General features: G+C 34.9%; 1 protein-coding gene across 6 annotated transcripts in view; it reads right to left on the reverse strand.

Annotated features, from left to right (window-relative positions):
- WDR7 (WD repeat domain 7) overlaps positions 1-26897 on the reverse strand; it is a 389629-nt gene that overhangs the window by 317878 nt on the left and 44854 nt on the right. For all 6 annotated transcript variants that reach the window (XM_005586607.5, XM_005586606.5, XM_065533758.2 and 3 more), the window contains 4 exons: positions 25687-25828; positions 25252-25500; positions 24007-24227; positions 2849-3044 (listed from right to left, as the gene is read on the reverse strand). In XM_005586607.5, coding sequence (XP_005586664.3) covers positions 2849-3044; positions 24007-24227; positions 25252-25500; positions 25687-25828 — 808 coding nt within the window. The remainder of the gene's footprint in view (positions 1-2848; positions 3045-24006; positions 24228-25251; positions 25501-25686; positions 25829-26897) is intronic.

The following is a 26897-nucleotide window of genomic DNA, read 5'->3' on the forward strand; positions in this document are numbered from 1 at the left end:
TGCATTTCACAAGGAAATATGAACTGAAAACACAAAGCACTCATTTGAAGGAAAAAAAAGTGTAAACATGCTGCATAAACATATAAAGGAAAGACACTTCAAGTGTTTTAAGTTAGAAACATCAGTATAACTCAAAACAATAACTAGAAAATTGCCCAGTATGCAAAACAGGGTTAACATGGTATGGCCGCATTTGTAAAAATACATTCCCAAAACACTAACAAGAGGGATCAAGTATCTCCTCAGAGTTTAAATACATTTCATACATCAAACTCTGGCTGAATCTGATTTTCCTAGCTTCATTATTTATTTATTTAATAAATAAATAAATTTAATAAATAAATAATGTCAATACCTCCAGGATGTACCTTACTGACTCCCCAGGGAACTTTATATCACTAGCTACAGCATGAACAGCAAGGAGGAAAAAAACAAGGTATGCCTCCTATTATGGTTGAAATCCAAAATAAATTCAGCTTCTCTATAGCATTTATCTTGAATGTCATATTGACTGATTGTTTACCCAAATCTTCAGCATGTAATTTCAATATTACATGCTGTATTTTATCTAAATTGGGCTTAATTATACTAAACTGATTATAACAATAACCTCTTCCAATACCCCTACAGTTAGGGCCTATTTGTCATTTCCTTCTAGAAAAATTACTAGAACAGTAACTTTGTCTATCAGTAAGGCCTCATTTGTAAATAATTTTGCTTTATATTCTTCACAAAGATATTTAGAGTATCTGAAATATTCAAGTATTATATATTTAAGCCTCAGAAAAGTTCAGAAAAATGATACTCTCTTAATATTTAATTTGAACAAGTCCTAGACAAGTTTACTATACATTTTCACTTAAAATATATCAGCTATTAATTTAATAGTTACAGATTTTTTTTAAGGCAGAGTCTCTCTCTGTCTCCCAGGTTGGGGTGCAGTGGTGCAATCACAGCTCACTGTAGCCTCGACCTCCTGGTCTCAAGTGATTCTCTCACCTCAGCCACCTGAGTGGGTGGGACACAGGCATGTGTCACCACACCCAGCTAATTTTTGTATTTTTTTGTAGAGATGGTGTTTCACCATGTTGCCCAGGATGGTCTCAAACTCCTTGGCTCAAGCAATCCACTCCCCTCCACCTCCCAAAGTGCTAGGACTACAGGTATGAGCCACTGTGCCCAGTCTTAATATTGACAGTATTTTAATACAGTGTCTTACAAATACCATTACTGCTATAAGAACTTTCTTTAGTACTAATTCCCAAAAAATTATTTCTAAATGTAGATAACGTCATACTCCCAAGTTCAACAAAGTAGCAAGTTAAACAGCATGCTTCTTTAATAATAGTAGTAGGAAATACATACACATGCACGTATACACACACACACATAGGCTTACAATTGCACACACATATACATACATACATACTTATATTCTGTTTACCACATGTCAGGGAAATATTATCTCATTTTATTCTCTCAGAAATGCTTTAAGATAGAAAATATTATTACCCTAATTTTACAGGTGAGGAAATTGAGGGATAAATATTCAGTGACTTGGAATAGGTCACAGGGCTAGCTAGGAGTCCATCCTAAGTTCAAACTAAACAGTCTGACTCTAGAGCCAAGACAAATTCCATATATTCAGTTTATGAAGTGGACTAAAAAAAAATAAAACACAAGACTGCTATTCAGCAGATAGGACATAACATAAAGATACACAAAAGAAAGATATAAAATTGCATGTGTAGTACAACAGCAATTCTGTTTTTTTAAATGCCCAGAAAGAGATTAGAAAGTAATTTGCCAAAAATGTTAACATTTACCACTGAGCAATGAGATATGGGTTCATCTTTCTTCTTTTCTAATACTTTTGTGCTTTTAAAACTTGACCAAAAGTATGAATCTCTTTTACAATGAGAGACAAGAGGAAGAAAAGTTACACGCAAAAGCAAGGAAGTTTGACAGACTTCAAGAAGGCTTCCTCTTGTCAAGATTGCCTATGTACTACCAGTTAAAATGAAGACAATAAATAAAGATTACTGAAGCTTATGACTATTTATTCCCAAAAGGCTTAAGAGAACTCCCTTTTGCACAATAGTGCATGCAGAAATATGTTTATAGTCTGATTTCAAAAAACACTATTTAAAACAAAGATGACGAAAAGAAAAAAATCGAGTAGAAATATTAGTACAACTAGGAATCAAAAGAAAGACTTTCATAACTGATAGATGACTACTGAAAATTGTAAAAGTAAAAAAGGCCTAAACCAATAAACATTTAGTTATATACTTGCAAATTTCTGAGGGAAAACCATGGCAGTCTGTGTATAAACATCACATATTATTGTCTGTGCTTTTAAGCTAAGCATTACTTGTTCTACATTATACCCCCAATACATTACTTTCTGAAATTTGAAATTTCAAATGTTCTCTCTAGAACTTGAAAACTTCATTTTAATTACCTCATACAATTAACTGCCCAGCATTGCTTTTCTGCTGTTCAAAGAAAAAAGGGTTGTATCTTTTTCACTACATGTGAACCTGGTGATTTCTTCTTGTTCACAGTTTACTCGTGAATTATACAGGAATCATACATACTTTGTTGTCCATATGTCTGTCCTCATCTGCATATTATCCTCAATTACATGCTTTTAAAGATTCATGAAATATTCTACAAGCATTTGGCATAGCAGAACAAAAAAGAGGCCACTTAAACAATTAGAAATAAAAGTAGCAACTATTTTACATTTCAAGGCTTTTTTCTTCATTCAAAAGACATTTTCATTTCTAGGAAACAAAATATACCCATTTAATTATCTATAGTATCTCTTTATACTCGTTCTTACCAGTATCCATTTGCCAGACGTACACAGAACCATCTGAACACCCCACTACCAGATAATCATCAGAAGGCCTCCATTTGATTACTTGAATAGGAAAAAGGTGACGAGATGCCAACATTATGCATTTTTTCTCTCGCAAACTTAGAAGTCCTACTGAGTGGTCACTGGCTACAGAGCAGATGCAGTGCTGTACTCTTGCCTGAAAAGAAGAATAAACCTTAATTGTATTTAAATTAAATTTAAAATAAAATGGATCCTGTTTTCAATAACTTAAGGCAAAATTAATTATACATTTGCTGCCACTGAAAAACAACCACAATATTAGGTCATGTTGAAAAATGTGTTCCTTTATATTATACATAAAACCCAGATCAATCATCAAAATATTTTTATACTAAATTAATTCTAGATTAAAGACTGTAAAAGATTGGAAAAACTGCTGTTCAAATGTAAAGATGACCTCACTAAAATGATTACTATATTGGAGCAGGCAAAGCTGAGAAAAAATTGATCTGTTATTAGGTGTTCTCTTTCCATGGTGTGAACTTTCCTTTGTTTGCTGCGGGAGCTGCTTTCTGCAGCGCTTCTTTCTGTCTGTGACTCTTTCATTTAGACCCATGCTCTTTCCTGCACCTTTGCTCAAAAACAATACCCTCACCGTCCCTCTGCCACGATCATTTCTTAGGAGTCATAGATATTCACATTATCTGTAGATATGCATTCCCGTTTCTTTCATGGTGTCTATCTGTAATGTCAGCAGATGCACCACCTCAACTAGCCACACAATAGCCAATTAAATGTTCTGCTGTATATTTTCTGCTCACCTCTAGTTTTTGCCCTTCAACTCCTTTTTAGAACAAGACAAGATATAAATAATCAAAGATTTTCTCTGGTAAGAGAGAACTGAACCTATGACCTAAAAAATTAAAAATTAAAGTCTGTATTTCTGTAAAACAATTTATAAACAATGGAAAACTTAACTTTTCAGTGACTTACTAGATTATGCTTTCAGGTCATACTGAGAGAAACCATATAAAAACAGCCATTTGAAACTCATTCTTGTACATATCGTGGCTATTTATTGAAGGTGAGGCTCACTGCACTATATACTCTTTTCTTTGTATGGGATCTAAAGAAAAAACACATCAAACCTCACGCTGCTGGGTTCTCCTAAGCAAACAGGCTGTTTTTAAACTAAAGATCAGTATCTCAATATCCTTCCCAAATAGGACATGTGGATAGATATTAGGTGAAAAAAAGGGAGGAAAAGTGTGGTCAAATGTGCATGGGAAATACTGACAATACTGAGGTTAGGTGGTAGCTGTTGTTTTTAACCACAGAACTTCCAAGAACCTTTAGAATGCTGTGACCATAATTATCTCGTCAAGGGGATACAACATCATTCATCTCCAAAGTTGTTTGAACATAGTAATCTTATTAAGACCTAGTTTTAGATGAACACACTTTGGAAACTCAGGACTGAATTTTCTATCTATAACAGTGCTGGATCTTGGGCATAAGTATCAGAATATGGCCTATCAATGGTCTCATTTGCTTTCTTCCCTTATATTCTCTTCACTATGATTTAGCTTTTTTTTTTTTTTTTTTTTTTTTTTTTGAGACGGAGTCTTGCTCTGTCGCCCAGGCTGGAGTGCAGTGGTGCTATCTCGGCTCACTGCAAGCTCCGCCTCCCGGGTTTCCGCCATTCTCCTGCCTCAGCCTCCCGAGTAGCTGGGACTACAGGCGCCCGCCACCTCGCCCGGCTAGTTTTTTTGTATTTTTAGTAGAGACGGGGTTTCATTGTGTTAGCTAGGATGGTCTCGATCTCCTGACCTCGTGATCCGCCCGTCTCGGCCTCCCAAAGTGCTGGGATTACAGGCTTGAGCCACCGCGCCCGGCCTGATTTAGCTTTATTTTTATCTTACTAGATAATGTTTATTTTTGTAAACAACCTAAAATCAATGTTTGAATGAAGCAGCATAGTAATAAAACAAAGATGACAGTAATATTTAACTATTTACTTTGTTCTTAAATTCAACTGTTTTATTTTTATTCTTTGTTAGCTTTATTTGTACTTTGTGTATTATAATTACACACTATAATCAGCATAACAGGTGTTTACTCATGTTAAAAGTTAAAAAAAAAAAAACTAGGTTCAGAGAAATGGTATTACAAACCTTTATTAAAACATTATATAGAATTTTTAAAGCATTTTTTAAGCTTATTTTCCTGATAAACATTCAATTGAAACATGAAATGTGATTCTTAATGTCTTTACAAAAGACATTAAAAACTGAGGGGCGGTTGACTCTGACACACACAAATTAGTTTTATAATTAACAAATCAAAACAAAATGGCAAACTACAAAAATAGTTAAATTTGGGTATGTTAGAACAAAACTGGGTAAATACACACACACACACACACACACACACACACAGAGCTACATATGTATGCTGCTAACTCAAAGCAAGAGTTTAATACAAGGATGTTTTGCATTTCTACAGCTTATCATCAGTACTGACTTTGTCAAATATATCCATTATTCATTTTATAAAAAGGGTTGGTTACTACATTAATGGTTAACTACAATATTCTATTTTGCAACATTAATCTGTCAAAAAGTGGTCATTTTATTTATTTCCCTCGTGAAAGAAATAGTTATCTTTTTCTATGGGTATAATGAACTTAAAGAATGATGCCTAAACAGTATTCCTTTTCATCTGTTTATATCCTTTCATCAGGCACTTATCAATCACAGTATTCACACATCCAACACCACTGTTTTATATATATATATTATATTTAATAGAGCCTCTAGGTTGCCCAGGCTAGTCTTGAACCCCTGGGCTCAAGCAATCCGCCTGCCTCAGCCTCCCAAAGTGCTAGGACTACAGGCGTGAACCACCACGCCTGGTCACTGACCCTACTTTTGATTCTGCTACTTAGACTTACAAACTGTCCAAAATCTTCTTTATAAAGAGCTAATCCCTAATTAGTGCCACACATCTAACTGACCTACTTGCTAGTCCCCACGTTGAAAGTCATTTCATTCATGCTCACATACACTCTAGTCATTCCTTTTCAAAAAGTGGAGAAAATGAAGTATGAGTCAATATGAAGTTTTGCCAATATTCTCTGTTAGGTGTTCTTAAATTTTGCCCTATTGGAGATCTCAACATCTGAGGTGACACAAAGCTACTGACAACGACTGAGCTACGCATACTCTCTCTCTGTCAAAGATCTCCTTACCATAGTTTGTAATTTAGCAGAGAGGACTAGAGCCATTAAGCAAAGAAAAAAGCCTTTCCCATTCTTATGAGAAACTTGACCTTCCACATTATCAACCCCTTATGAGAAGTTTCCCTGTCAGAACTTTCACCCTCCCCATAGATACACAGGCAGATAATTTCAAATATTTAAGAAAACGTAATCTATCTTCATAAGACTTAAAAGCTCTACATTATATTATTACTGTTATGTAGCAAAAATAAAGGACATACAAAATGAATATTAAATAAGAGCATAGGATCTGCTTTAAAAAGTAGATTATGAGATGTAATTTTCTGAAGGTTAAAAAAAAGAGCTTTAACTCCAAGATTCTAGCTTTTTCATTTCTACATGATGCATTCTCCTCTGACACACAAATTTAACTAAATATGTTTTAAAGAATACTTTTATTCCCCTTTCACATAGTGTAATAATGAAAATTTGCAAATAACAAGCTTAATCTACAAAAAACTGTTCCAGGCCAGGCACAGTGGCTCACACGTATAATACCAGCACTTTGGGAGGTTGAGGGGGATGGATCACCTGAGGTCAAAAGTTCAAGACCAGCCTGGCTAATATGGTGGAAGCTCGTCTCTACTAAAAATACAAAACAGTAGCCGACGGGGAGGCTGAGGAAGGAGAATCGCTTGAACCTGCAGACGGAAGTTGCATGGAACCGAGATCACGCCATTGCACTCTAGTCTGGATGACGGAGTGAGACTCCATCTTAAAAAAAAAGTTTATTCCAAAGTAAAAATGATATACCATCTCTGTAAATAAGTATCTAAAGAGTTAACTTTAGCTTTACTGTAATAAGACTGGAAATAGCCAAAATAATCAAGAATGAAAACAAAAAAAAATCAATATTACTAAGCCCAAGAAAGCATAGTTATTAGAGGTACTTAACTCACAAGAAAAGATGGTTCCGTGCTTTTTAAATATGGATTAAAATAAATCTAATTTTTCTTCTTTCAAAAAAATGCTAGTCCAACTCATATAAAGAAAACTGGCCTGAAGCAGAAATGACCCAATATAGTAAAACCTCATTAATTTTGATTTCACTAATTAATTCTGAGTTGATGGCTACCTTTGCAGCCTGTGTGAAAACAAATTAATGGTATAAACAAAGCAAATGTCTAGCCTATTTAAGTGTAAAAGGAAAAAAGACTATTCAAGCAACACTTGATATTAATTTTAATTCAAACAATGAACAGAGTAATAAATAATTCTCAGCTATCTGTTAAATAAAAGCACTTAAAAGTTCTAATAAAACACAATTAACTTGGTTTCCTCTTATCTGTCCTCAAAATTATTAAAGCACTTCTTAAAGAATACTTTGTAACTCATATTTCTTCCTGATTTACATCCAGCTTCTTCACAAATGAGTTAAATTAGCACAATGCCTTTATTATTAAATTCTAGAGATCTGGGTTACTGAACACCTATTTCACCTGCAATGACTAATTTCATAACTTGATTAATTCCATTCTACTTCACCTTTTTTCATTTCAACCTGGAAAAGTCACCTAAACATGATTTAACACCAATGGCATTACAACAAGATAACATATAAAACATTTAAACTGTATAAGTAAAATAATACTACAACAACTAAAAAATGTGAACCTCTTATCTTTAAACTTATTTGAAAAATATGCCTCAAATTATTCCTATTACACATGCATTAAATAATTTTGAAATGTGTTCCCTAGTTGTATACTTACAAATTATACATGTGTAATTCTGTGCACTATATCACCTAAATTGTAATAGATGCACAAATACATGTATTTTAAAAGGATGACTCAAGGTTTAAATAAACAGATTTAAGAATAAACATTTCTGAAATGTCTCACTAATGTGAGTAACTTCATATTACATTAGCCAATATCTCATGTCACAAAATGGATCCTTAGGAAGGTTTCCTTGTTAATGACAGTGGATGTAAATACAAATTTCATATAATTATAAATTTTTTGCTGCCCTCCTGCCAGACTGATCAAATGATCATTAAAACTTGTCATATAGCTGATGAAGAGATTTTTCATTAGAAATATCTCCCATCCATATTTTCCCTGCCCATTTTGTGATGGCTAGGTTTAGAACTATATAATATCATCTGCAAGTCCCTTAAGCAAGCACATTCTAACTGGAAACAAACAGGGTCAAAGTAACTCTGGCACCGCACTTGAGGCTCACCCACTCTGGCCTGAGATGATGCGTGTCCATCTGGAATACAAAACAAATGAGGCCACCAATGCCCCTCCTTCTAGTAAATGTTCATAAAGCTCAATTTCCTAAGATTAAAAAATAAGTAAATAAAAGTTCTAAGATTTTCTTCCTATACCCCCGTTGATTGTCTTTCTATTCTACTTCAGTAACCACTGCTATCAACTGACATAAAGAATGTAAACATAAAATTCCACTCAAAAATTTGTACTGTTATGGAACAGAACTTATGCGGCACAGATGAAGTATTCTATCAACTGAGCTAGTATTTTACAGGTGAAAGTTATTCAAAATCATGTTGCAAACACTATATTAATTCTGTCCTAGACACGATATGCACCAATGACATCAAATGCCAATTAAAAGTAAAGGTTAACAACAATCAACAGAATATTTAACCAAGTAAAAACGCTGTTTTTATTTGATGAAAAAGCAAAGAGAGGGGAGAAGATACTGGCCCAAAATAAGTATATTCTTAGGTCGATTACTATTTTTCAAATAATTATCATCTTAAACCAAATAAAGGCTCATTGGATTTGCCAGTAAATAATCCTCACAGTACATTAGTGCTGAACAGCAGAATGCCACAAGCTATCACAGAATCTGATAGAGTCAGAATATACCACCTAGGTCACCCAGTCTGACCTTACGCATTTTACAAGACTTCATTTCAAACCATTCCCAGAAACCTCTTATGTAACCTGTTCCTAAGCATCTGCCATGAATTACAGAAATCAGAGACAGCTAGTTTATCCCATCCACCAGCTCTCTGGGGAGATGATTCCACTTTCCAACAGCTCCCAATGTAAAGAATATATATTTTTTACTTTCTACTTTTGCTAATTTGTTTTCTAAACTAAATTACTCTTTTTCTTCACATCATTTCAGGAGCAATGGTCTTATTTGCCCAAAACAATATTTCTATTTGCCTGAACAGTTGCTAAACATACAAACATTCTATTGTCTCTCCTTTTAAACATGCCCATCATTAGACATGCTATAAATGACCAGCTTCTTTTGCTCATAAATCAATCCCACTATTCTCTTAATCATTATTTCTTGTACTTCCCAGAACTCTTACTATGGAACATAAATGTGCAGTTAAGATGCATCATTTATCACGTTAAATATTCTACCTGAAGGGGAAAAAAGAGCCTATGAAATTAAATGTTAATTTCACTTCTACACTTTCCCAAAACTAGACTTTTTTAAAAAGCTTTAAAAATCCAAACTTCATTTAAAAAAAAAAAAAAGTAGAGGACTGTTTATTTAATACATGTTTTAGAAAAAAAGACCATATGGTCCAACCACAACACTGATTAACAAACTAATTGGATAATTACATGAACAAGAAAACTTTTAGGGACTAGTTTTAACGTCTTCCTTTATTCACTGTATAGAAAAATAACACTGGAGAAATAGTGGACTAATTAGAACTCTATAATTCTTCAACTGCTTCCTTATTACTAAAATGGTAAAGAAATATGAAGGATTTAATACAAGATTAAGAAAATACTGCCTATCAAAGAAAAAAACAAGTATGTAATAAACATACTTAGTAATAAATAACATATTTATTAACATGTATGTTAATAAATAACATACATGCTTAGAGAAGAGCAGATTTTTTTTATCCTTACATCACCCCACAATCATAAATACATTTCAGATATATTATTTTATGTTTGCTTTTAATTTAGCCATTGTTTCTCATCAAGTCTTATCACATTTTTGGGTGAAAAGATTTCAAGCTTCAAAAAATGTGGAAGAAACTACAAATAAAAAAATAAATTGATTACATAAAAACTGAAAATAAGTATAGGTTAAAAAATTCAACAGTAAATAATAAATTAGAAATTCCAGCAACAACAGAAGCCACATAAGCTTAATATTTCAGTTAAGAGCTCAAACACTAATAACCCTTGGAGAGAAAAAAAAAGCAAAGGACAAAAAGAAAAATGTCTTCAAAAAAAAAAAACTAAAATCCTTTTAGAAAAATCTGAATATCTCTAGGTATCAAAGAAAAGCAAATTCAAACATTAAAATACTATTTTTACCTGTCAACTTGGACAAAGATTCTAAAAATTACAATGCCAAATAGTTAACGTTTTGGGGGTTCATACATTTTGCTAGGCGTGTTCCAACTGCTTGGCAGTAATTCATTACAGTCTCATTAACAACCCTTTGAGGTAGGTACTATTATTTCCATTTTTAAAGATGTAGAAACTGAAGCATGGAAGTAAGTAACTTTTGTGCTGGCAAGCAGCAATGAAATGGGCACTGAGAGTAGAAAATAATTTCATAATATAATTCAGCAGCCTTAAAATTGTTAATAAGCTATTATATCAAATTTCGGAGGTTCTGATATTTTCACTGAGTAGACTATATCCAAAGAAAATAATCCTAAATGAAAGAAAATATTTACAAAGACATTGAATATTGTATTATTTACAATAGAAGACACTGGGAACAATTAAATACCCAAAGTAGAATTGCTAAGTAAATATGGCATGCTCACACAATGTAATGTAAAATTACTTTCATGAATAAGTAAAATAACTTTGAAAATATTTGTCACAATATTAAATGAAAATGCTATATGCACAGGAAACTGTATCTACAGTAAAATCACAAGGATATAATAAAATGGATTTTAAGAGGCTAGAAGAACATACATCAAAATATATTAATTGTGGTTCTCTTAACTGTAGAAGAATAACAGGTGACCTTTTACCTTCTTAGTTATCTCTGTTTTCAAAAATGTTAACAGTGGATATACATTAATCAAGGTGCAATGAAAACTATACCACATTTTTAAAGAGCAAGTAATATGTTACAAGTAAAAAAAATAAAAGGGAACTAAAACTGAAAAATTCCAAACTTGAATAATCAAAGATGAAAAACTAAAAGATAAGTCATACAAATCAATAATGAAAAATGACAAAAACTTGAGAAAACTAATTACTTTGAAATAGACTACAAAATCTGCTAAAGGGCAGCATTTATCAGTTCAGGCTGTCAAATCAGACTACTAAGGATCAAATTCGAGTGCTGCCACTTGCTAACTGTCTGACTTGGCTGAGTCATTTAACCACTCCGAGTCTCTTTTCTCTATATGATGTGGTTAACGGCAGTAACATACCTAACAGAATTGCTGTGTGAATAACATGAAATATAAATTCATACAGTGACTAACATGTCATGAATACAAAAGATAATGTTATCTCCATCATCATTATTATTATGTAATTATATAGCATAGATTCTATCTTTTAGAATGTAATTGTATTTGTTTTCTGAAGGGGTTAACTGTTGCTGATGTTTAGGTATCTACCAGAAAATATGAAAACATTCATAATTCTTCAAGAACATGAATTTCCCTTTTTCAATACTTTCTTCTCATATGAATACCTCTGCCTTAATTTAATCTGAATAGTTCCATCTGCATAATCATCAGTATCACTCACATGCTACCATAAATTACATTAATAAAGCTTTATAACAATTTGTAAATAAATAAAATACAGCTCCTCAATGGCCAGCTTCCACAGTTCTCTGAACATTTCTTCTTATGTTTTTCTACTGAACTTACTTTATTATTTTTCACTTCATGCCTTTAAAATATTAAAATGCTTTATTTAACTTCACTTACATATTTATGGGTTTTAGAGACTGAGATGGTTAAATCTGCAGGCTCTAAAAATATTCTAAAGTCTTTTTTTTTTTTTTGAGACAGAGTCTCCTTCTGTCGCCCAGGCTGGAGTGCAGTGGTGCAATCTCAGCTCACTGCAACCTCCACCTCCTGGGTTCAAGCGATTCTCCTACCTCAGTCTCTCGAGTAGCTGGGATTATAGGCGCATGCCACCATGCCCAGATAATTGTTTTGTATTTTTAGTAGAGACAGGGTTTCACCATGTTGGCCAGTCTGGTCTCAAACTCCTGACCTCAGGTGATCCACCTGTCTCAGCCTCCCAAAGTGCTGGGATCACGGCATGAGCCTCCACGCCTGGCCTTATATTCTAAAGTTTTTTAAGGAACTCAAAGTGTTGCCCCTTTCCACTCTCCACACACCATTCAGCTGTCCGCTGTCCTCTGTCCAGACCCACAAACCTTAGGCTGCATACATTCAGGGAATAAGACCTTTTGGAAAAAGACTGCCCAGTATTACAACTCCCAAAAGCTCTCTGTTGGTCCTGCCCTTCTACTTTCTCACCCTCAACTTAGAACTTAAACAGTAACCACACATCTAATCAAGTGATTTTTAATCTGCCTGCTTGGTCTTACCTGTTTATGTAAATCATACCTGTATCATTACAGGAAATAAACACTGGGCCGGGCGTGATGGCTCACACCTGTAATCCCAGCACTTTGGGAGGCCGAGGTGGGCAGATCCTAGAGGTCAGGAGTTTGAGACCAGCCTGGCCAACATGGTGAAACCCCATCTCTACTAAAAATACAAAAATTAACTGAGTGTGGTGGCGAGTCCCTGTAATCCCAGCTACTCAGGAGGCTGAGGCACAAGAATTGCTTGAACCTGGGAGGCGGCAGTTGCGATAAGAAGAGAGAGCGCCACTGTATTCCAGCCTGGGCAACAGAGCAAGACTCTGTCTCAAAAAAAAAAAAAAAAAAGGAATAAACACTGAATTCTCACACCCCCGATACAACACAGAAAACTTTTTGTTTCCTTTCTCATGGAAACCCACAGGTTGACAGACACTGTCCTCATTTTTCTAACTGGAGATGCTGAACAAACCTGTATATCTCTTTCCTGGCAGTAAATTAACAGAACACAATACACTAAAAGTACCTCTTTGTTTTAAAAGGATGCTGACTTGCTGTTTAAGCCTGTATCAAAAAAAAACAGAGAGAGACCTAACCTTCAGTGTCCACAAAACACTATAAGCTGGCAAGAATGCTGTGCCTAGCCCATAATTTATGTCCTAAGAAGAGCAATAAATGGGGTCAAACCTCCCCCTTGATCACCTGGGATCATGCTGACAAAGGCTTTGCATGTGTAATACCCCACTGTAATCTACCCACAAATGTCCAGAAAAACATGACCCAGTTTGGTCTTCTCAGTTGAAAACCCCAATTTTCAGGCAATGAGCAGGAAAGAATGGTACTTAGGACTATAATTTCCAAGGAATTAGGGGAGAGTTAAAACCTTTTATCCAGTTGGTGATATTATCTCTTAATTATCTTGAAACTTCTATCTCATGCAAAAAAAAAAAAGTGCGAAGTTAGACTGTCAGAGAAAGAGAATTCATCCCTAATTTGTGCAGGTTTTAAAGCCACCTGGTCACAGTTGGGAAACAAGCAAATGAAAAGTACGTAACAGGGGAACAAAGTATATTTACAATAAAGTCATTTGAAGCTGGGCGCGATAGCTCATGCCTGTAATCCCAACACTTTGGGAGGCCAAGGCAGGCAGATCATTTGAGGTCAGGAGTTTGAGACCATCCTGGCCAACATGGTAAAACTTCGTCTCTACTAAAAACACAAAAACATTAGCTGCGCGTGGTGGTACACACCTGTAATCCCAGCTACTGGGGAGGCTGACGCAGGAGAATCACTTGAACCCAGGAGACGGAGGTTGCAGTGAGCTGAGATCACACCACTCCAGCCCGGGTGACAGAGCGAGACTCCATCTCAAAAATAAAAAATAAAAATTTGGCCAGGCGCGGTGGCTCACACCTGTAATCCCAGCACTTTGGGAGGCCGAGGTGGGCCAAGGTCAAGAGATTGAGGCTATCCTGGCCAACATGGTGAAACCTCATCTCTATTAAAAACATAAAAATTAGCTGGGTGTGGTGGCATTCCAGCTACTCGGGAGGCTGAGGCAGAAGAACCACTTGAACCCGGAAGGTGGAGGTTGCAGTGAGCCGAGATTGTGACACTGCACTCCAGCCTAGGTGACAAAGCAAACCTCCATCTCAAAAAAAATAAAAAATAAAAATAAAAAATTTTTTAAAAGTCATTTGAGTACTGAAAATGAACATACAAACTGCCCAGATTTAGGCATTTATCATCCAAATGAAAATGTAGATAACTGAAAATAGAAATAATGGCAACAATAATGATGATTCAATGAGCTCTCATTACAGACCAAGAGTTACTTCTAAACCTTAAACCAACACTTCACAGAAATTGTGGCTAGGGCCTAGAGATGTTAAGTAACCTGCTAATGCCACTCCAAGATGGACGACACAAATTCAGATCTGTTTGGTTCTAAAGGCTGTTCTCACTGGCCTGACCAATCAATGGTCCCATTATTTTAAGCTCCATATGCCTACAGCAGAGTGTGCTCTCCAACTCCTTTAGAAAGTCTTCACCAATGACTAAGAAAAACCATTGATAATGACTTCAAAAAGAGAACCATCATACAAAAGTCAACTTTGTTGTTTGTTCTTTTTTTCTAAGATGCTGTCATCCATTTTCATTTCATTTTACCAGCTTGTCAAATCTTTCTTTAGACAAATAACGTGAACATTTCCCCGCTCAGTACAGTCCCATATTTTATTATCTTGACTTTTTTTTTCCTTACCTAAGTAGGATGAAATAAAGTGTCCTACTGCAGCTAGACTGCAGCACGTACAAAACCATCACTCTAATCTCTTGGTCATTATTTTCTTTTTGTTGTTGTTTTTGAGATGGAGTCTCACTCTATCACCAGGCTGGAGTGCAGTGGTATGATCTTGGCTCACTGCAACCTCCACCTCCTGGGTTCAAGGGATTCTCCTGCCTCAGCCTCCCCAGTAGCTGGGACTACAGGCATGTGCCACCACATCCAGCTAATTTTTTTGGATTTGGTAGAGACGGGGTTTCACTATGTTGGCCAGGATGGTCTCGATCTCTTGACCTCGTGATCCGCCAGCCTCAGCTTCCCAAAGTGCTGGGATTACAGGTGTGAGCCACCACACCTGGCCAGTCATTATTTTCAACGTAATGTACATATGTCCAATTCCGGCCAGGATCCGCCTAAATTCAAGTACTATCCAAGTATTAACTACTATAGACAGATCCATCAGGTACTAGTCAGGAAAATTTATGAATTGTTCCAGACTCCTCCACATAACATGCTCTTAGCATTCTAACAGCATCTGCAAACAGAGGTTGTTAATATATCATTTATGATTTCATAAATATCCACAAAACTAACATATTCAAATATCATATATATTGACCTTCCTTAAAGTTCCAAAATCACCTAAAGTAGACTTCCTAAGTGCCCTTTCTATGTACTCCCTGAGGGCTTTGAAAAACCCCTTTTCATAAGATTTATCATACTCCATTATAATTGCTGTTTGCTGCTCTGGCTCCCTCATTAGACTACAAAAAAAAAAGATATCTTATCCATATCTCTGGTTCTAGAAAGTGCCTGAAATATGGCAAATACTCAGATATTTGCTCAATGAATGTCTAATCAAAAATATGTTGCACCAACCTGAACACTACACTTGAAAGGTAATTTGTTTCTTCCTAGCAATTTTTGCCATTTAAAAATAAATTTAGAGGGCAGTGCATGGTGGCTCACACCTGTAATCCTAGCACTTTAAGAGGCCGAGATAGGAGGATCACTTGAGGCCAGGAGTTCAATACCAGCCTGGGCAACATAGCAAGACCTCATCTCTAAAAAACAAAAATTAAATTAAAAAAAAAATTAAATGTAGTCATTTTGAAATTGTCCCATGATTGTGCTACTCAAGAAAAATTAGTTGTGGTGTAATACTCTCTCTCCAGTCCAAAATAAAAAGTCAATTTAATCAGCTACTTCATTTACTAGGTTTAGCATCAAATCACTTCTGACCATTATTAAAAGTAAATTTCATGCCTAATCAGCAATCTGATTTAAGATTTTAAGGAACCTTTCCAAAACATAAGAATTTCTAATTTTTTAAAATGTTTGGCATGATATCAGCACAGTCAGCTAAGGTTGCAGTCTTTCTCGTTACTCTTAAAGGGGACTCTCACTGCCAGTCCCTTAGCACCGAGTTTTCTGACCTCCTACACGAGAGACAGGTGTATGATATTAAATTGAGGTTTTCCCATTAAAATAACAAAAATTACTTGTGCCAACCTAATATCTGAATGTATACATAACATTCATAGCATGACAGGGTCTCACTCTGTCACCTAGGCTGGAGTGTAGTGGCGCAATCATGGCTCACTGCAGCCTTGAACTCCAGGGCTCAAGCGATCCTCTCACCTCAGCCTCTCAAGTAGCTAGAACTACATGCCCATGTCACCAAACCCAGCTTTTTTTTTTTTTTTTTTCTTTTTTCTTTTTTGGTAGAGACAGGGTTTCACTATGTTGCCCAGGCTGGTCTTGAATTCCTGGCATCAAGTGATCCTCCCAGCCTGGCCTCTCACAGTGTTGAAATTACAGGTGTAAGCCGCCATACTCAGCCTCAATTTTTTATCTTAAACACAATAGTATAGAATAGTAGTAAAAATTTGGAAAACATAAAATTATCAAGAATATAAAACCAGCCGGGCGAGGTGGCTCACGCCTGTAATCCCAGCACTTTGGGAGGCCGAGGCGGGTGGATCATGAGGTCAGGAGATCGAGACCATCCTGGCTAACACGGTGAAACCCCATCTCTACTAAAAATACAAAAAATTGGCCAGGCATGGTGGCGGGCGCCTGCAGTCCCAGCTTCTCGGGAGGCTGAGGCAGGAGAATGGCGTGAACCAGGAAAGTGGAGCTTGCAGTGAGCCGAGATCGTGCCACTGCACTCCAGCCTGGGCGACAGAGCAAGACTCTGTCTCAAGAATATAAAACCTATCAGAATGCACAACTAACATAGTATTGGTACATTAATACATTTGTGCTTTTAAAATGAGAGTGAGAGCTATACTTATATATACTCTACATACAGCTGCTTTCAAGACTAGAAAATTAGCAAGGCTTGAAAGATTATGAACAGGATGATGAAGGATTACGGTAGTAAAATGGTGACTGTACAAACCTATTCCTCATCATTTGAAGAGCAGTTTGACAATACCTACTCAAAAGCCTTTAAAAATTAATATGCCCTTTTTTATAGTAACTCCAAGTATAAGAACTTATCCTAAGAAATCATTCTAGAGCTACAAAAATATTTAGCTGTACTAATTATCACTCTCACTGTTGATAACAGGCAAAAAAAAAAAAAAAAAACTTTTAAGCAACATTCTAAAATGTCCAATAAAAATGAATTACAGAATATCATTTAAAATGATGCTGTGGGAATATTCTTAGTAACAAACATGACCATCTTTAGAAAATATCACTATTTTCCATAACTATTATTTAATTTTTAAAAATAAAATTAATATCAAAAAGATGGTGCCAAATACATAAAAATATATGACAATGTTCTCAAAATCTAAGAGAATTAAGTGTTAAAGGAAAAAGGAATGACACAGAATGTTATGTACATTACATTTTAAGAAAATAATGTTAGTTCTGCTTCCTGCTTTTGCTTAGTTTGTATTAACAAAGTTTGCTCTGCTTGACTTCAGATATTAAACTATGGGTATACACATGGCTTTTTAAATGCAATATTCAAGTTAAATTAGTAACAAAAATCTAGAATCAAAAACGTAAGATAAGAGCAAATTCAGGCAAAAGCTTTCAGTACTTTGTCAGAATCACAGTATGATATATTAAAAAGAATATCTAATTTATTAATTGCTCTTACTGGCTGTGAACGTTAGCCACACTGGTATACATACACTCATGTGTTCTATGCGTATTATCATACCTGTTTCTAGGAGCCAGGAATCTAAAACTCGTTTTAATACTGTCAATTGAAGGCGCAAACACTAAGGTTCAGGTTAGATGCCTCACATTCCTGTTCTCACAAATCCATGCTGCCCCCTTCTGGGTATTTTTGGAGATTATGTGACCAAAAGTTTAATAAGGTAAATTAAACAAAAAGAATTCATTTTTTAACTAATATATTAAAGAACTTAGCCTATAGGCTTACATGTAGAAACATACTACTGGTACTACACAGTTTATTTTTAGGCATTTTCCAAAACTTCTGTTCTAAATAATTCTAACAACAGAAAGACAGCTCTGAGAATTTAGTCATCAATGCAAACGAGGAAAATAAATAGTAAATATTATAAATAGTTATAATACTAAAAGTAAATAAAATATGACATTTTAAGAAGTTTCCCTACTCCTTTCTCTCACTCTCAAAAGTAAACCAGGCACTAGCTTGGCACCAGGCACTGAATTGGGCACTAGCTTTCCCTTTGGTTTTAATATTTTTACTACCTATACATGTATCCAAAAACATGCAGTATAGGTTTGTGTTTTTAAAATGTAAATAAATGGTATCACACTGTATTACACACACAAAGGTTCCATACCACAAACTGTACTTCTAAATCCAGCTACCTGCCACAAGAAAATCAACTAAGAAAATATGGATAGTGTCGTGTAAAATATCACCACAATTCAAAAAGTTGGAAATATTCTACTGGGTCATTAGTGTTATTTTTTAATTTCTGAATTTTCACTGCTGTCAATCATATCTATCTGGTTTATTAAGGAAAATGTTTTATAAAGTACTCTTGATATTTTAAAATAATTTTCTTCCCTTAGTATTTTTTCCAAAGTCTAGTTTCTTTCTCTAAGAGTAACCTATGTGGAAATAAAAGAAAAATTCCTGGGTCTTGGACAGTAGGCTCCTTAATGCTAAAATCTATAATAAAAGGAGAACGATAAGTAACAGAAAAAGGTAAAATAAACTGGGAGGGAGGTGGAAGGGAAGATGTCAGATCATCTCATCTGTTAACTACATAATTCTAATGATGGAGCCTTGGAGGAAGTTTTCTGCTGCATCACTCCAAAGGCATTAAAAATATCTGCCTTCCCTTTCACCAGCTCTCTTCAGATTCCCCAGGCAACTGGTACACTCTTGGCCTCCCCTATCCTAGACTTCAGATTTTGCTAATTCACCCAAGTCTACCTCTCACAGCTACTCAGATCTGAAAATCATTCTATCTCTAACCACACTGTGTTGCGTAAATTTTGTAGTTGTCAGAATAAAATTAAGCTAATATTCTATAGTTCTGAAGCATTAAAACATTGTAATACAGAAAATATCTGAAGGATTAATAAGATGTTGCACTCAAGGTTAAGGGAACCAAAAAGCTGGAAAACAGGAGAGAAAGGGAGACTTGCACTTCCTTAGTAATTTTTATACCTTTTGCATTTTACACTACATGCATAACTATCTATTTATGAAATATTTTTAAGGTACGATAGTAAACAGTCCAAGTACAGATGAAAATTTAATAGCCCAGTTTAAATTTTAGCTGTATTCAAAAAAATGTTTCTAATACATCTCCTATATCTAATATTTGAAGTGGCAATATAATTTAATAATAACATAAAGGCTCCACTTTAAATTTGAATCCTATTAAAATTAGTAAGAACTGTCACATCTGAATAGCAATAAATTATGAGAAAACCACTCATTTAAAAACAATAAACATAACTTGGAAAGATAAACAAAAATGGTATAGGACTTTATATCTGTCTTATCATTTTTATACTGCGAACAGCTTTATTTCAAACAAATGATATAGTAGTTTGTTTTAATCAAGAAACTGAACCTTTACATTATATACTTTAAAAAAAATAGAAATGGCAAACAACCTATTATTAGAGACCTCAAAACCACAGATTCCAACACCTCTCAAAAAGTCAATTATGTAGTGAGTCAAACCTCTCAGGTCTTTTCAAGTAGTTTACCAAAGCTCCTTGTTGCTCTGGGTACCTATAATATGCCTCTGACATCATTCACCAAAACATTTGTGATTTATAGTCCGCCTGTACCAGGCTTAAATACTTGCCTTATCCTCCTTCTAAAATGTAAGCTTATATTTCTTGGAACATTTAAACACATTACTTCCTCAACTGTTCTCAATAACCCTTCAGAACAACACAATCCTGAACTATTTCAATGTTTTATATCTTAAAGGGTACCTTCAGATTTTTTAATTTTCTTACATTTTAATTCTTTAAAATAATCCATATCAGGTAAAAGCTAAATATCAGTTAACCAGACTATTCCATGAATCAATACTGAATTTCAAAGATCTTTTCCTAAATGAACTTTTGCTTTTTTAAGAAACAGTATTGGCCAGGCGCAGTGGTTCATGCCTGTAATCCCAGCACTTTGAGAGGCTGAGGTGGGCAGATCACGAGGTTGAGAGATCGAGACCATCCTGGCCAACATGGTGAAACCCCGTCTCTACGAAAAATACAAAAATTAGCTGGGCATCGTGGCACATGCCTGTAGTCCCAGCTACGCAGGAGCCTGAGGCAGGAGAATCGCTTGAACCCGGGAGACGGAGGTTGCGGTGAGCCGAGATCGTGCCACTGCACTCCAGCCTGGTAACAGAGCAAGGCTCCATCTCAAAAAAGAAAAAAAAAGAAAGAAAGAAAATGAAAAATAAACAATATCTTTAAAAAATGAAAAACAAAAATCCTTTAACACAAAATAAAAGGAAAAATCTATTCAATTTAGGTACTCTACATAATACCATATTTGGGCAATATTTGTCATCATTGAATATGCCAATTTTTTTAAGTAATTAAAAGTCCCACTAACAAAAGAATAGAAAAATAGTTCATTAAAAATAAAGCATACAAAACCACTTAAGTCTGGCACTAAATTAATGGTAATCTATAGTAGGAATTTGGAAAGACTTTTAGATAAAAAGATATTTTAAAAAGCTCAAAAATGAAGGAGTAGGGAAAGAAAGGATGACAAACACCTAGACAGCAGAAAAGTAAGTACATGTTATTTGTCTACTGACATGTATGTGGAGTTGGGAAAGGAGGTCTGGAGTCTGTCTTCAGAGCTCATCTCCAACTTCCAGCTGCAGCATCTGTTCTACCTAGCAGACAGTTTTTCATTTTTTGTTTACTAGCTACTTAAGTTAGGAGACAAATAATGAATTATTTTGTTGAGTACTTTTTCTTAACAACTTTGTACATTTTAGGAAACATGAAATGTGACTATAAAGTAAGAAAGGAGAAATCATCAGCCTTGTACATTCTTACTCACAGTTAAAGCAATTTTTACACACAACTGACATTTCTTGGTTTTAGAATATCTTTCCTGAACAAATAATTACAAGAAATCAAAACTCAGCTTCTATCTGAATTTACCTAAGATAAAACCCAAAACTATTCTAATAAACAAAACAGATGACAAACTTTTCAGCATTTATCTCTAATCATTACTTTTGGTAAATATTTATAATCTTTCAGCTACAAATAGCTGATCAACTATTTCAACTACTATTGCCCAATCAAAACTTTTAAACAAAATTAAAAATACATTCTGCTAAAAAGAACAGGACACTGGGTCAATTTATGAGAGAGACTATTCAAGCATTAGAATCAGTATATGATGTAGCAAACTCTAATCTCAGCCACACATTTTCTAAACATTTAGCAAACATCAAACTCTTTGCTTTTTACTAAGCAGTTAGGTCCTTTGATCTTTAAACATACTTGCCGATGTGCATAAAACCACCTAACCAGCTAACTGAACAGGTTATTAACTAGCCAGTCATTATTTATTTGTTAAATTACCACATAGCTAAAAGCAAGTATCTTTGTCAGTATTTTTGAATAAGAATTTTAAAATTTCTTTTTTCTTTTTAAAATTTCAATTTTTAAAAATTTAACTTTCATTTTAAGTCCAGGGGTGCATGCACAGGTTTGTTACATAGGTAAATTTGTGTCATGGGGGTCTGTTGTACAGATTACTGCATCACGCAAGTACTAAGCCCAGTACCCATTAGTTATTTTTCCCAATCCTCTCCATCCTCCCGCCCAAGAAAATTTCTATTGTTAAGCATGTCATAACTACATTACAAATTGCAAATACATTATTTTTCAAGTACTAGACTTCCCTGTCCAGATCACTTTTCCTCATATTCTCCAGGCCAACTACCGCTTTTGGCTTGCCCAAGTCTAGTAGGGAGCCCTGTCTCCATTTAGTTGCATAGATGTCTATTAGTATTTTATTTACTACATTTTATTTTTAAATACTAATAGTCAAAAGCATTTCATTATATTAAATATCCACTTGAAATTTTTTAAAAGAAATTTGTTTTAAAAACACAAGGGAATATATAAGTTAAAAAATGTATAATTAACATATTCAAACAGAGAACATGACCTTGTGTAAACCATTCCAAACTTTTAGTCACATTTGTAATTTAAAGAAAAACTATATCTTATTCTATCTAATATTCCATTATTTTAAATATTTTATTCTCTCACACACACACAAAATCAATCAAAACAGAAATGGTTATTCTAAACTGGTATAGAATTATCTAAATAATCCATTTTTGCATTGAAAAATTAGATATTTCACCAAATGTACATTCAGAGAAGAAAACTGTCATGTTTCACCATAGGACATAACAACTGAAAAATGAAGTTTAGGAGAGGGGTTGTAACAATACCTTAATTTATTAATGTAATTACAATAATATCTATTTCACCAAAATAGGACATAAAATTGGTTAAATAAATACATGGCAATTTTTCACAGTAAATAAGAAATTAACAACCTAATTGGAAGAAAGGAATAAAAAAGAAGAGAACAATTAAGGAGGTAAATTTGCAAAGCTGCCAGGAAAAATAATGAGAAACATTGGTACTAGGATTTCTTACAAAGCCACCAATATCAAATCAAACAAAATCTAGCACTGGCAGAACATGGTTGAGAAAATAAATTATCAGGAAGATTAATAAGCAAGCAGAAAGGCCAAGAAAAATTTTGTATGTTTGGAAATGAGACATCTTGTAGATACTGCAGCAGACACACCAGTTAAGACTGTTTTCAATTTCAGTAATAGCAGAGCTGATGACAGTGAATGAATTATGATAAGCATGACACGTCTACAAGACGATGTGTCTATATGTGCACACAAATGTGTGAGTGTTGGGAGATAGTGATGATACACACAAAGATGACTAATCACATGAATAAGTCCCACGATTAATAAACAGTAAAAAGAAGTACGGTTATCAGTCCTAAGCCTTCCTAAAATCTCATATTTCTATTTATATGACATCATAGCCTAACTTAAAATGCATCACTAAGAAAGCAATCTGGTTCCACAAAGTTATGATGAAATTTTCCAAAATCATAATCAATAACTGTCAGGCTTTGTCTCCCTTGTTACAACAATTTGTTATTTAAATAAACTCTGTTGATAAGTATTTTGCTTTGACCAACATATACATTCATTGTCTTTGCTCAGATGGACCCAAAAATAATGAGATTGTACAATGTCTTCAGACATACTTAAATTCTTTTAAAACATAAAATTGAAACTTCATTTAACACACATTTTCTCAACTGCTGCTATGTTTCAGAAAGAAGCCAGACCATTTTGAAGCTAGTAACAGGAAAAAACACTATGTCCATCTTATGTTTCTATGTGCCCCAATAGTTAATGACTGTAACTTCGCCTAAATGTTACTATTATTTGAGTTTTAAAATTGAAACAGTTTTCTTAATTCTCTTGTCACACTTCCTTAAGTTAGTCTAGATTCCATTTACGCTCCTGATAGTAATGTAACTTGGCTCTACCATAGTGAAATATTCTTTTATATAAATCAACTTACACTACAGTTTTCAGGTGGAACTAGAAGTTGAGTAATCTCACCACCATGAACACAGAAGATGTGTTTCATTTCTCCAGAAAATATGTCCCAAATTATGACCGAAAAATCCACACCTCCAGATATCAGGTATCTTTGATCATACCGAGCTGAGACCTGATGAGGATACAGCAAACATGTGACTTTGTTCCGATGACCACGCAGTGTTCTGTGAGGTGGCCAACCTGTGAATGAGGGTTTGGATTTAAAATGGGAAAATTAAAGGCCCACCAAGTTTCCGTAAGTAAAAGTAAACATGAATGTTTAGAATAGCTATACATTATATCACAGCAAAGGCTTCCAATTTTATCTTCTAAAACCCTAATTCGGTATCCACTAGCCACGTGAGACTACTGAGCACTTGAAATTGGGGTGATCCAGATTTCTATGTGCTGTGAATTTAAACTAGTCATGAGATTTTGAAGTGTTGATATAAAAAATGTAAAATATTTCATCAACAACCTTCATATTGATTAGAAGTTAAAATGAAAATAGTTTTTACTACATTGGGTTATATAAAATATAATCAATTTCACCTGTTTCATTTTATTTTTTAACATAGGTATTAGGAAATTACAGGTATGGTTATATATATGGTTGACATTAGATTTCCACTGGCTGTTAGGAGGCAAAGGCAGATCACTTGAGGTCAGGAGTTCGAGACCAGCCTGGCCAACATAGTGAAACTCTGTCCCTACAAAAAATACAAAAATTAGCTGGGTGTGGCGGCACATGCCTGTAATCCCAGCTACTTGGGAGGCTGTGCAGGAGAACTGCTTGAACTTAGGAGGCTGCAGTAAGCCGAGATCATGCCACTGCACTCTGGTCTGGGCAACACAGTGAGACTCTTTCTTGGAAAAAAAAAAAAAAAAAGAGTTCTACTGGATGGTACTGTTATGGAGGATTTTCAGAATTACTGGTAATATAGTAATTATTTAGTAATCCATAGAGATAACTAAGAGATGAAACTATTAACATATATCAAAGAGATAAAATTGGATACTTTATTTATAGTCATTACATAGTATTAATTCCAATAACAGTCAATGAATATTGTATCTATGCATTAAACTGTACCAACTACATAGCACCCCAGCAACTAACTACACTGATTCATTGTATTTATTTAAAAACAAAGAATAGAGACATTTTCACTATCAGGGTAAGAGCTGTCAAAACACTTTAGACATAGAGAGTGCTTTGGTATACCTCTTCTGAGCATGTGTTCCCCTTGCAACAGCTGCACTATGGCCGTCTGTGTGGCAGGTACAATAACTATGCTTCCATCTTCACGGCCACAGACAAGTCGTCCGTGTGCTGGTATGTACACACTTGCAGTTACTTTAAGAGGTTCATTGCTATTGGGAATCACACTCAGCTGATCTATAATTCCAGCAGGACAAGGATTCAGTTTATCAAATGCCTCTTGCAAACTAACAGAAGTTGTCATTGCCAGCCCTGTAGAGGTTTGGTTTTGTATAAAAGAAAAACATTTGTGCATGTTAAAAAAATTTAAAACATTAAAATAATGTTGATTGATCCAGTAATCAAAGAAAATGATATATGCACATTATGAAGGTGTTATTCAGTAGTACTTAACATATTAAATTAATTAAGAAATTGTCATACAGGATTTACTATTACCTTCTTCACTTTCCTGTTTATCAGCTGTGTCTGATATGTTCCAAATATTCAACCTTCCAGAAGAATCACCCTGAATTAATAGTTTATGGAAATATTCTCTGCATCCATAGAAGAACCGAGTAACAGGAGGACAAATTAGCAACTGCCAAAAAAAGTATTTGAATATCTTTAGCTGTATTTTTAATCAAAATATTTCACACATTAATGCTTTTCAAACAAAGGCGTTAGGTAATTTGTCCCAGTAGCCAAGTTGAAAAAGTGTATATAGCATGATTATTCAACAATATTTTAAAGTATTTCTATAGCATTAACATACATGTCAACTAATATTCTAATCTAGTATAACATACACATTGAATGAAACAAAAACAGCATTTACAGCCTTTGTCTAAAATTAGTATTTATGCTACATTTCTCCACTTTATAATAACTCATGTTTAGCCACAATAATGCAATTTAAGTGCCTATTATTAATTAACACAGAGCTATGTTTTCTTTACCAAAAAGAAAAGTCTTCACTTAAGAGGTCAAGATGAGAGAACTCACTAATCCTAGCTTTTTTTGCCCACTCCTGATTAATCATTAAGAATAGCAACAAAATCAGGACACAGTGGCTCATGCTTGTAATCCCAACAATGAGAGGGAAGATCCCTTGCGGCCAGGAGTCAGAGACCGGCTCCGGGCAACAAAGCAAAATCCTGTCTCTACAGAAAAAAAAAAAAAAAAAAAAAAAAAATTGCCCAGTGTGGTGGCACAGGCTCATAGCTCCAGGTATTCAGGAGGCTGTGATGGGAGCATCACTTGAGCCCAGGAGTTTGAAGCTACAGTGTACTATCATTTCGCTACTGCACTCCAGCCCGGATGACAGAGCAAGACCTTGCCTCAAAAACACAAAATGTAGGCTGGCCACAGTGGCTCACACCTGTATTCCCAGCACTTTGGGAGGCCGCGGCGGGCAGATCACTTGAGGCCAAAAGTTCAAGACCAGCCTGGCCAACATGGTGAAACCCTGTCTCTATTAAAAATACAAAAATTAGCTGGCAGTGGTGGTGTGAGCCTGTAATCCCAGCTACTCTGGAGGCTGAGGCAGGAGAACCACTTGAACCCAGGAAGCGGAGGTTGCAGTGAGCCGAGATCGCATCACTGCACTCCAGCCTGAGAGAAAAAGGGCAACTCCATCTAAAAAAAAAAAAAACTGAACAAAAACTAAC

This window comes from Macaca fascicularis, chromosome 18, assembly GCF_037993035.2.
Source record: "Macaca fascicularis isolate 582-1 chromosome 18, T2T-MFA8v1.1".
NCBI classification, from domain to species: Eukaryota; Metazoa; Chordata; class Mammalia; order Primates; family Cercopithecidae; genus Macaca; species Macaca fascicularis.